Source organism: Apus apus, chromosome 8 (genome assembly GCF_020740795.1).
Source record: "Apus apus isolate bApuApu2 chromosome 8, bApuApu2.pri.cur, whole genome shotgun sequence".
NCBI classification, from domain to species: domain Eukaryota; kingdom Metazoa; phylum Chordata; class Aves; order Apodiformes; family Apodidae; genus Apus; species Apus apus.
In genome coordinates, this window is record NC_067289.1 from 11,012,855 (window position 1) to 11,025,335 (window position 12,481).

Genomic DNA, 12,481 nt, shown 5'->3' on the forward strand with positions numbered 1-12,481 from the left:
GTTTCTGAATTAAACTTTTGTCTCCAATTCTAATTGTTTCCTTTTCTAATGTGTGAATGAGGAGAGAAAAAGATAATGCAAGAGATAAACTGCTGACTCATTGTGGGCTCTTTTTTTTAATTCCAAAGCCACAATGGCATGTATAGTAGCACATTTCAAAAATACGTTCTTGCAGTTCTCCTTTCTGGGAATTTTTAAAAACAAGTTTGTGAGCCCATTTTTTGCATATTTGCTGCTGCTGAAATTGATGATACGTGAATGGCTTCTTGCCAAGTTGGGTTCTGGGATGGTATTGCTAGAATTCTGTGTTTGGCATTACTTTAACTCTGAAAGAATCAGTTCTATGTATTTACAGTGTCAATATTTGAAAGCCTAGCAATGGCTTACTACAGAGATTTTTTTCTGGTTTTGCACTTGGCTAAATAAATTACACACTACAGTATCTTAAATTGACCTGTCAGTTTGTAACCGTCCTGCTTGTATTCTATCTGCTCACAAGAAGTCATTTTAGGGAAAATACTTTTTATTAAGCATACTAATCCTGATGGCTGCAGTTATTTAGTTTCTGCCTGTGGAGGACTTTAGTTGATTTGAATGGTGAAGGTAAAATCCATCAGTCATTGAAGGGGGTTATTGCAGGCTATGTCTATTTAAGGACTTATTTCCATCTTATGAGCTGAATATATGCCAGTTGTATCTGAAAGGCTCATATTTCCTATATGAAACTCCTCTTGCAGAACAAAGTACTGAGATGTGAAGCAAGAATTATTGTAAACTGAAAGATGTCTTACACTGTGCCATAACTGATCAGTAGTTTGAGAGAAGAAGCAAAGTCCTTCTCTTAGCGATTGCTTAGACTTTACATGAGGAAGTAGTAGTTTAAAATAGAAAATAAGGCTTTCAGGTTCCTGTCTGCTTCTTCAAACTCTGTGCATATTTATACCTTTTGAATGAAAATAGTTTGTGCCATCCTAGATAGATGAAACTGTTTGTCAAAGCTGAAATGTTTACCACATGGTGGAAATGTGTTCATTATGGTTGTCAGAACAGGAATGTATATTTAGTGTTTTTTTTTTCTTTTTTGATTGGCCAAAGTGTTTGGGCGGTGTCTGTTAGTTTTGATGGGGTTCAGTTTCTTTTTTTCTTTGTGTAGGAGGTTGCAGTTCTATCACTTAGGGGAAGGGTAGTATTCTGTGAGATTTGCTAGCTGATAAACTTGTTGAGGTTGCACTTTCCTGTTTCTGTTTTGTCTATTCTAATTGAGCCACTTCAAACCTCTTCAGAAATTTTAAAACATGTTTACTAGAGGCTGTTTGTTTACTAGCTTAAAACTATATTCAGTAACCAGTCTCATGTAGCCTGTCCCTAGGGAGTAGCAATCCGGTTTGAGAGTGCTGAGTAGATATCATGCCCTTAATCATAGAATCACAGAATGGCTGGGGTCGGAAGGGACCTTAAAGATCATCTAGTTCCAACCTCCCTGCATGGGCAGAGACACCTCCTACTAGATTGGGTTGCTCAGAGCCCCATCCGCCCGCGCTTGAACACTTCCAGGGATGAGCTTCCCAGGGCAACCTGTTCCAGCATCTTGCCACCCTCACAGTGAAGAATTTCCTCCTAATGTCTAACCTAAATCTCCCCTCGTCCAGTTTTGATCCATTACCCCTTGTCCTCTCACTATGTGCCCTTGTAAAAAGTCCTTCCCCAACTTTCCTTTAGTCTCCCTTCAGATACTGGAAGGCTGCTATGAGGTCTCCTTGGAGCCTTCTCTTCTCAAAGATGAACAGCCCCAACTCTCTCAGCCTGTCTTCATAGGAGAGCTGCTCCAGCCCTCGGATTTGTGGCCCTCCTCTGGACTCACTCCAGGAACTCTAGGTCCTTCTTATGTTGGGGGATCCAGAATTGGACACAGTACTCTAGGGTCTCATGAGTACAGAGTAGAGGGACAGAATCTTCTCCCTTGACCTGCTGGACATGCTTCTTTTGAAGCAGCCCAGGACGCTGTTGGCTTTCTGGGCTACAAGCGCATGTTGCCAGCCCATGTTGAGCTTCTTGTCTACCATCGCTCTGAAGTCCTTCTCTTCAGGGCTGTTATTGATCCATTCTCCAGCCAGCCTTTATTTGTGCATGGGATTGCCCTGGCCCAGGTGCAGAACCTTGCACTTGGCCTTGTTGACTACTTGCCTTCACCGCCTTTGGAGCTTGTGAGATCTTCTGCCTGATTAGGCTAATTCAGGTTGTCAAACTGACTAAAAGCTGGCTTGAAATCCAGATAACTTTCTGTAAGGTTGGTAAACAGAATCACCGTAGGTGATGGATGCAAGGCAGAGTGTAAGAGGAAGAGGATCCACCATTTCAGTGCAGTCTGGTTGACTTAGCTGTGCTGTCAGATGGTGCCTCTCTAACAAGCTCCAGGCAATGATGGGGGAGTTAAGGGATGGTTATAACAGGCCAGCTTGGAATGAGAGATGGAAGGGGAGGAGATTAGATAAATTTGGGAGAAATTCTTGTTCCTGATGGGTCTGAAAAGGAAAGATCTGGGTATATTGGTGGTCAGGGGAGTTTGTGGTATTGTTTGGTTTTGGAGATACTGGCACAGGGTAGGGTGTCTAAGATAGGTAGACCTTACTTGCTGGCAGCAGAACTGGGGCAGGAGATGAAAAAGGAATGCTAGAGCTTCCTACACAGGGAGACTGACTGGAGCATGAAATCAGCGTGAAGTGACAGATCTGTATGATTAATCTGGAGATTATAGTTCTGCTGCAAGGCTGGGTAGTTGTAAAATGTTTTTCAGCTTGCAGTAAATCATAAACAAGCCTTCCTTTAGTGTGTCTATGTTGCAGTCGAGACTCAAGAAGACAAGAGAGGCCAGAACAAGCTGTTTCTGTAACCAAAATTAGGGCATTATGATCAGTTTTTGGTTTTATGATAGTACACATTTTCCTACAAGATTGTTATGTCAAGTATGTAGTTCATTCACACAGTGATCAGGGAAGGGGATGATAAACTTCATACATAAGGAAATAAACTGCTTTCTGTTGGACTTGCAGCTGTTCACTAGAGAAATCCAGGAGCTTGGTGAACATTACAAAGGCTGTAGGAAGGGAAACTGTGTTGTTCTTGTTAAAATAGTTGAATTTTATCTAGATAAATTTGACTTGATGTAGGAGCTATGAATTTCTGGTGAGATGCAAGTTGAGGCTAACTTATAGGTATGTTCAGCACTCACCTGAAACCTAAAATCTCTGCCAGCTGCAGAAACACTGTTTAGTGCTACAAAAATACCCGATAGTCTGAACAATTCAAGTCTTAGCTGCTTCATATCACATGCCCCAAATCACTGAAAAGACCAGACAGTTTAATTTTGTTGCCGCTCTTCAATGTCACGTGCAAGTTGGAGGAGGAATCGATTAATGCTTATGAAACAACTGGATGTTTCAAGAACCCATTTAAATGGTGGGTTTGAAATCACTGTAAGGTTCATTGTGATTCAAAAATTATTGAAATGCTGAAGGCCACGTGCTTGAAAACTGGAAGAAAAATAACAAATGATTGTGCAGTGGTTCAGCACTAAACGTTCCCTGAACTGGATAAGACAAAGGGACATTTTTTTGAGAAAATACCAACTAGTTTGTAATTGTTCGTACTCTGAAGAGGGTGGAGTTTTGAGGCAGCACAGAAGTATTAGTGTCTTTTGTTTCCCCACTTGTGAATGTTGGAGTTTGCAACTCTTGTTATTATTTTAACACTGGTTTTCTGCAGTACAGGAAGCATTTACTTAACAACAGTGTATAGTTACTGTTGCTGCAACGTGACTTTACCTTGATCTGCACAGCTTCCTATTGCACATTACAGTATTGGAGTATATACTTGATTATTTATATGAACTTAAAGCAGAAAAGTCTATTTTTTCCTTAAGTTACATAGGTTTTGGGGTTTATTTCAAAGGTGTACTAATTTTCCCCTTGTGCCTTAGTATGGATGGAACCTAGACTATATGCTAGTAGTTTTGGATGCTTAATTTTAAATAACATTTCAGGATATGTCACTGCATTTCTCAGCTTACTCAACTCAGAATATAGGTTAGCTGAAACAAAAGATTTAAATCCGTTTTAATGCCTTCCAAATGTAGTTGCTGCCATGTGGATGAGGCCAGATAGCTTTTTGTGAGCCTTGAGAAATCAAATTTAAAAGTTAATGGAGTCTGCAGTTTCCCCTAACATACCAGTTCATTTTACTTAGGAGCCATGCATGTGTGATACTTCAATGTCTTCTAGTGAAGCAATTTCACAAATTTTGTTCTCACAGAGTCCCCGAAGTCTAATAGTCTGAGTATTAACTTGTATTACCATCTACTGATCTGTAGTTACCATCTACTTCATGTGCATACATTATGTAGGATCAATGTATAATACAGCAGGACTTAAAAAAAACCCAACAAAAACAACTTTTAAAAAAGAAGATTGTTTGGGTTTTATTTTTTTAAGCCAAAGACATTGCTTCACTGATCTATTTACTGTCTTTTCCATGTAGCATAAAGGAGTGCCATGGGTTGCCTCTTATAAATGGACAGAATTGTGACCCTTACGCAACAGTCTCTCTTGTGGGGCCTTCCAGGTAACATTTTAGTATAAAATGAATTAATCTGTAATGCTGTTTTCTTAAACAGGAAAATAAAGTAATAGGTTTTAAGCTTTTGATATTTTAAAATATAGAAAAAATTGAAAATGTTTTCTGCGTACATCACATTGTTACTCTCCTCTTTCCTGTCATACTCTCAAGGTTGTGAAAGTGTTTGGTCTGTCTGAATGGCCTGCATTAGTCAAGAATCACTTGTCACTCCATCCTTTTTCTTCTCAGGTTTTGTACTGGACTCTTGATATCTGCACTATACTTCCTATTAATTTCTGTCACATGCCTGCATGGGATGATATAGTCAATTGCTCACCCACTGTCCTCTGTTCCTTGTTTTTCTTAATGCATGAGTGTCTTTGCAGTGAATGTTTAGTAATTGGGAGGAAGTGAGAGAGTGGAGGCTCTGAGATTTTTCTAATGTGAGCACCTTCAGAAGGCTACATTGAGAGTCCCCACAGTTTAAATGTCTCCTTTTTGAATTGGTAATCCTGAAGAATTGTTGGGATTTTTCATTTAAGAGGAATCCCATATCTCACAGATTACCTATTTGCAAGTCCCTGCCCAATAACATCTGAAGTGAGCTAGGGTTGAGCTGAGTTTTTTCCAAAATCAAACCTAAGTCCATCTTTTTTTCTCCAGTACTGAAGAAATTGCCACTGTGAGCATAGAACAAGAATGTATTCTAGCGAATTTGCATGTTTAAAGTACTTTGAAAGGATTGTCCCCCGAGTAAGCACTGAATGAATGTGTAATATATGATGGTATTTTTTTATGTTTGGGTTGGAGTTTTTTTGGAGGATGCTTTTTGTTTTGTTTTGGCCAGTTAAGTTTTATTTTTAAGAGGAGTAGGGAGAGTCAGCCAACTAAGATGCATGGTGTTGATTGCCAAAGAAGGTAAATTGACAGTATTGTCTGTTTGAGTCCTGTGATACAGATGGAGCTGGGCGAATCTTGGTCCCACACAGTACTAACCTTGTTGGCATGGGAATATATGTGCAAATCTAACAGAAGTTCCTAGTTAAGATTTTCCAGTCTCGTGTGTGTGACTCATGTTCCATGACTGGAATATTTATATAGCCAGCGCCTGAAGACAGTTGATGTCTAGGACAATTTTTATTCTCCCTCATCTGTTTTTCCTTCACATTTTAGATTTGTTGCTTCTAAAAAGCGTCTTCATGCTTTCACAGCACTTTACTAACTAAGACTGTCTTCTTTTATAAAATGTGTAAAATTAAAAATGACAAAGCAACAAAAAAGCAAAACCCCAACAAATCATGTATCTAAAATACAGGAGGGTGGGGAGCAGTTGTTTTGTGTGACCCTATGCTGTTTAGCATCTAGCATTAGCAGCACTTCCTTCCAAAGAAAACATTTAGTGGCTTGGTGTAAGCTTCTTTCTGTAAAGAAGCAGTGGGTATTTCCCCAACAAAAGAGCATGGGAAAAACAGAAAATGGCATTTGAACAAGACAAGGAAAACTGCTTGTAATCTGCAAGCAGGGGTAAAGAAATTCTGTGCAGAGTGAAGTTTGAAATGCTTTAGAAGTTGTTGAGATATTTTACTTGTTATGGGTAAATTGTGCTTGTTTGTGAAATGAAATAGAAACTTTGGGCTGGACTAGTGAATGATTGACTAGATATAGCACTTAAAATTTGAACTTTTCAAACTATATTATGAAGATGAACTTTCACTGGTCAAAATTATCTCTAAAATGACAAAAATGTTTCAACTTAAATGCATGGGTCCTTCTTGACACTAGAATGTTTTTATAATTGTGTGTTTAAGTTGTCTATGGTAAAAATTTTACCACATTGGAACAGGAATGACCAAAAGAAGACCAAAGTAAAGAAGAAAACAAGCAATCCGCAGTTTAACGAAACATTTTATTTTGAGGTAACTTTTTGTGTAGTATTCTGCCTGTTTTATCTGTTTTACTCAACCCTTCAAATATTTTTAAAGCAAGCTGTATAGCAGTACCTAATGCAGAAAGCCCTCTTCAAGCAAATTTAAGAGCTTTTACTAGCCTCTCAAATGTAAGTGAATGCCATAGTTAAATTTCTGGGGGCACCAGACAATAGCATTCCCCTTCAGTTTCTATGTGAAAAATTTTACTTCCTCACAAGGACATAAGGTAATTAATTGTCTTGAGTCACTTTATGTAGCATCTGTTGCCATTAGGAGATCCAAGAGAACTTTACCTATGATGTGGAATTGAATTTAAATATTTTCAAGAATATTGAGTTTAAAAAATCCCCAACTTACTACTTAAATAAACCAAGGTAGCATTAATACCATATAAAGGCTAATTATTTTAGTTAAAAACAAGTTAACTTTTTTCTTGTATAGGATTTTATTTCCATTCTACATTAGTTGTCCTCCCAACAACCAAATAATGAGTTTGAATTTTAATATGATTTGTCTCTGTAATATAAACTACATTTGCATGTAAGCATACTATGCTGTTCAGATGAGAGAAGCAGTGCAACTATTACATATGCCTCAAATGTATTATAATTCACTGTGTTGATATAGATCATGGTCCTGCTGTGGGACTTCAGTGTGAAATTTTTCCATATGTACGTATAGAGTATCAGTGTATGGCATGTGTTTCAGCTGACCTGCTCAAGATACCAAGTGTAATTTCTTAGGAAGTAAGGTCTTAGGGTAAAAATGCTAACCACTCCAGTAACTTTGACTTACATTTGAGTTAAACTGACATTGCAATCAGACAAGAAATGAGGAAAATTAAGAGGTATCAATTATCGTATAACTAGGGCAAGAAGAGTGGACTTATTTGCTGGGTCCTTAAACACCTCAGAAGTATCATAGAGTCATAGAATCACTTAGGTTGGAAAAGACCTTTAAGATCATCGAGTCCAACCATTAACCCTACTCTGCCAAGTCCAGCACTAAGCCATATCCCCAAGAGCCACATCTAAACAACTTTTAAACACATCCAGGGATGGTGACTCAACCACCTCCCTGGGCAACGTGTTCCAATGTCTGATAACACTTTCAGTGAAAAGTTCTTTCTAATGTCTAGTCTAAACCTCCCCTAGTGCAGCTTGAGGCCATTTCCTTCTATCACCAGTTACTTGTGAGAAGAGACCAACTCCTGCCTCTTCATAATGTTCTTTCAGGTAGTTGTAGATCCCCTCAGGCTCCTTTTCTTCAGACTAAATAGCCCCAGTCCCCTAGGCTGCTCCTCTTGAGATTTGTTCTCAAGGCCCTTCACCAGTTTTGTTGACCTTCTTTGGACATGCTCAAGCACCTCTGTCCTTCTTGTATTGAGGTGCCAAAAACTGAACATAATATTTGAGGTGTGGCCTCACCAGTGCCAAGTACAGAGGAACGATCACCTCCCTGGTCCTGCTTGCCATACTATTTCTAAGAAAGGCCAGGATGCCATTGGCCTTTCTGGCCACCTGGGCACACTGCTGGCTCATATTCAGCTGCCTATCAGTCAAAACCCTCAGGTCCCTTTCTGCTCAATAGCTTTCTAGTCTCTCTTCCCCAAGTCTGTAGCATTGCATGAGGTTGTTGTGGCCCAAGTGCAGGACCCAGCAGGACCCTTGTTGAACTTCATACAATTGACCTCAGCCCATCAATCTAGTCTGTCCAAGTCTAAGTCTCTCTGTAGAGCCTCTTACCCCAGGCAGATCAACACTCCCTCCCAACTTGGTGTTGTCTGCAAGCTTATTGGGGGTGCCTTCTATCTCCTCATCAAGATTGTTGATAAAGGTGTTAAAAAGAAGCAGTCCCAACACTCAACCCTGAGAAGTACAAGTCTATAACAAGTAAAGTAACTTTAATGCTTTTTTGGGGCTTACACTGAAAACAAAGTAAGTCTTGCTAGTTTCGTATCAAACTTCCTTCATGTTTTTTCTAATAGATCCCTATAATTCCCTTAGATATCAATTGTCCCTCATCTGGCTCCACCATGAACCCTTACTGACCCATCTTTCACCTGTTTTCTGTCAAAAGGCAGTTCATTTGTTGAACTGAACTTTTTCCTTTTTAAAAGGAACAGTAACTATTTACCAGTGTTAGAGGCAGGGTTTTCTTTCTTTTTTAACATCCATCATACCCCAGTAGAAAGTGTGTTAATAGGAGTAATTTGCTTGCAGGTAACCAGGTCCAGCAGTTACACCAAAAAGTCCCAGTTTCAGGTGGAAGAAGAAGATATTGAGAAACTAGAAGTCAGGTAAGCGATGTAGATTAGAAACCAATTTATTTTATCATCAGTAAACCATCATATTTTATTGAGACAATAAAGAAATGTTTTGAATGTAACTCTAGGTAATTTATGATCAGACTTGTAGAAAAGATCCTTCTAATACAGAAAACTACTCCATTTTTTTTAGTATATTTCTTACTGAAGATGCTGGGTTTTCCTTTTAAGTAAATAGTGGTGGAGTGTATCTAGCAGGCTAAACTTGTTTCCCGTGCCTGTGAGTAAAGAGGCGTGAGGACCTTCTTCCAATATATATTATTCTGGGTAGAATATTGGTAGTAGAACTTGTACTGAAGGGTACACTAGTCTGCTTTCATATTTAGTTGGCTGTTTTAATAAAAACAGAGGGAAAGCCTTTAATGAGATTCTTATAGTTTTGCATTGCTTCTTAGAGAAATGTTTTGCATCTTTTCCTTACAAATGCAAAGAATACTTCAAAGCGTGTTCCCCTTTTTTGCTTCTTTACCCTTAGGGCTGGTCTGTCTGTGTTGGTGCTATGTAGTTAGAGCAGTTGAGAGTCCTGTGTGCTCTTCCTTTCCTTTATCATCCTCACGCACATATATGCACCAAATCTACTGACTGACAAAGTCTTCAAGGCTAGCATATGTTTCCTGACAGGCATGAGAAGAATTTAGAAGTTAGTTTTAATAGCCATTCTGGAAATAACTTGGTATATGCATTTTTAACTAGTAGTTTCATTAATATCTTCATTAGAATTGTATATTTCATTATAAATGCAAATATATTTAGAAAAATAGTCATGCCCCAACAAATGTAGTATTAATTTTTTTTGTTCTTCTTAACAACTGCTGTCTGTCAGAAATGTCAGAGAGGTAAGAAGTAATAGAAGAAAACCAAGGTGCATATCTGGAGTCTGTGATTCCTTTTGAGGTTGTAAGCAAACGAGCTGCTGGTTGGAAAACAAGCGCATGTGTTGGTGTGGCATTGCAGTGTGCCAAACTCGAGCAATTAGATAGGGCTATGTAAATGTATCAGTTAAAAAGTTCACCTGAATTACCTGAAAAGAAATGTGCACATTTTTGGGATAGACATTGTTCAGAATACATATATATTGCCAATATCACTTTTATTTACTGATGCAAGGTCTGCAAGTCTAACTCTCACTGTTTGTTTCTTTTTCTGGTGTTTATGGTTTAATAACCCACTTGTTTGATTCTTTTTGATTTGATTAGAATGGAGTGAGATTTCTAACATTTCCTGCCTGCATGCATGTGGATTAGTGCTGTAAGGCAGTTGCTGTTGACTTAAAGATTTTTATTTCTCTCTGGGAGAAAAAAATAATTCAATAATATTCTTATTTTCAGGGTTGACTTATGGAATAATGGAAATTTGGTACAAGACGTCTTTCTGGGAGAAATTAAAGTTCCTGTGAAGGTGTTAAGAAATGATTCCTTTCAAGCATGGTGAGAAATGGTGTCTCAGAAGTGAATTTGCTTCTATCTTGCAGATCTTCCCTTGCAAAGGACATGTTTTATTCTATCTGTTAAAATATGTCTTCCTGCTCTAGTCTAGGTAAAACATCTCAATACATTAACCTTGCCAGAGGATTCATTTAGTTATTCTGTTCCCCCCAACATGCCCACTCCCACAGAACAGTTCATGCATTTGAAGGGAAGGTGCAGAGTAAAAAATGGGAAGACTGAGCTTAAGTATCTGTCAGCTTCCTGGATTTTAGTAATCTGTGTATGCCTGACCAGAAAACCTGGAACTTCTCAGAATTGAATCACTTGCAATTAAATTCCTAACTCAGACTTCTGGAACGACTGATGAAGAGTTTATTTTAAAAATAACAATAAACAACAAAAATAACAATAAAGTATGGCCTTTTTTTTTTTCCTTTTTTTTCTTTTCTTTTTTTTCCTTGAGTCCTTGAGAAGATATTCTATGGAACCAACCCAATGTCATTTCAGGGGAGCAGGCACAGAAGTTTAGCAGCTCAAAGTGTAAGGTGTGAATGGAATTCAGGAAAGACTGACCTCTGCTTGTAACATAGCAGCAACGTCCCTTCGGAAGTTGTTCAATATCTTCATCAACGACCTGGATGAGGGCACAGAATGTACCCTCAGCAAGTTTGCTGATGACACCAAGCTGGGAGGAGTGGCTGACACACCAGAAGGCTGTGCTGCCATTCAGAGAGACTTAGACAGGCTGGAGACTTGGGCGGGGAAAAACCTGATGAAGTTTAACAAGAGCAAGTGTAGAGTTTTGCATTTGGGGAAGAAAAACGCCATGCACCAGTACAGGTTGGGGGCTGACCTGCTGGAGAGCAGTGTAGGTGAAAGGGACCTGGGGGTCATGGTAGACAGGAGGATGACCATGAGTCAGCAGTGTGCCCTTGTGGCTAAGAAGGCCAATGGCATCCTGGGGTGTATTAGAAAGGGTGTGGTTAGTAGGTCAAGAGAGGTTCTCCTCCCCCTCTATTCTGCATTGGTGAGGCCACATCTGGAATATTGTGTCCAGTTCTGGGCCCCTCAGTTCAAGAAGGACAGGGAAGTGCTTGAAAGAGTCCAGCGCAGAGCCACAAGGATGATTAAGGGAGTGGAACATCTCCCTTATGAGGAAAGGCTGAGGGAGCTGGGTCTCTTTAGTTTGGAGAAAAGGAGACTGAGGGGGGACCTCATCAATGTTTACAAATATGTAAAGGGTGAGTGTCAAGACGATGGAGTTAAGCTTTTTTCGGTGATGACCAGTGATAGGACAAGGAGTAATGGATACAAGTTGGAGCATAGGAGGTTTAAGATGAATATCAGGAAAAATTTTTTTTACTGTAAGAGTGACAGAGCACTGGAACAGGCTGCCCAGAGAGGTTGTGGAGTCTCCTTCGCTGGAGACATTCAAAACCCGCCTGGACGCCTTCCTGTGTGATGTACTCTAGGTGACCCTGCTCTGGCAGGGGGGTTGGACTAGATGATCTTTCGAGGTCCCTTCCAACCCCTATGATTCTATGGTTCTATGATTCTATGATTCTAAGTTCTTTCCAGTCTCTAGCACCTTCAGCCTTTCAAATGCTTAGTAGGAGGAAGTGATGAATACAACAGATTTGAATGCCTCAAAGCATGTAGAATATTATACTTTTAGTGCACCTTTCAGTAATGCAGAGAAGAATGCACATATCCACATTCATATTCACATATCCACATAGAAAACACAGGAAGGAAGGGAGTAAATGGGAACTAAAGAGAACACAGGTCTTGGCCAGGAGCCGTTATAGCTCTGCTCCATGTGCCCACCGCAGTCTCCAGGTGTCTTGGATGGGTCAAAGTTGAACTCTTGATTCTTAGTATTTGAGTTCAATCCTAAATATAATAAATGTTTCTTGTCAATTTTTTCAATTTTTTACATGGTGTATTGCAGACACAGGCTTGGCTGCCAGTGCTCTGAACTGATCAAAAGCTGTATGAGCATATTAACATAATGACATGTCTGTTAACAACCTGCTAAGAGTTTACATTAGCATGGACTTATTACCACTGTATTGTGTTTTTTAATTCATCTCACTCATGTTCAGTTCACTTGAAGCATCAATAGAGAGGTTTGTGTAGGCATACCTTGCCCTCATATCCAATTATGATTTACTTATCAAAACCAGTTC

At 39.3% G+C, this 12,481-nt stretch overlaps 1 protein-coding gene across 5 annotated transcripts in view; it reads left to right on the forward strand.

Moving 5' to 3' along the window:
- Positions 1-12,481, forward strand: part of RASA2 (RAS p21 protein activator 2) — a 55,163-nt gene that overhangs the window by 24,292 nt on the left and 18,390 nt on the right. For 3 of the 5 annotated variants that reach the window (XM_051625839.1, XM_051625836.1, XM_051625838.1), the window contains exons 6-9: positions 4,534-4,617; positions 6,455-6,527; positions 8,762-8,838; positions 10,194-10,292. In XM_051625839.1, the coding sequence (XP_051481799.1) occupies positions 4,534-4,617; positions 6,455-6,527; positions 8,762-8,838; positions 10,194-10,292 (333 nt within the window). Of the gene's footprint in view, positions 1-4,533; positions 4,618-6,419; positions 6,528-8,761; positions 8,839-10,193; positions 10,293-12,481 lie in introns of those variants that run through there. The other 2 variants (XM_051625841.1, XM_051625840.1) reach the window with 2 other exon arrangements.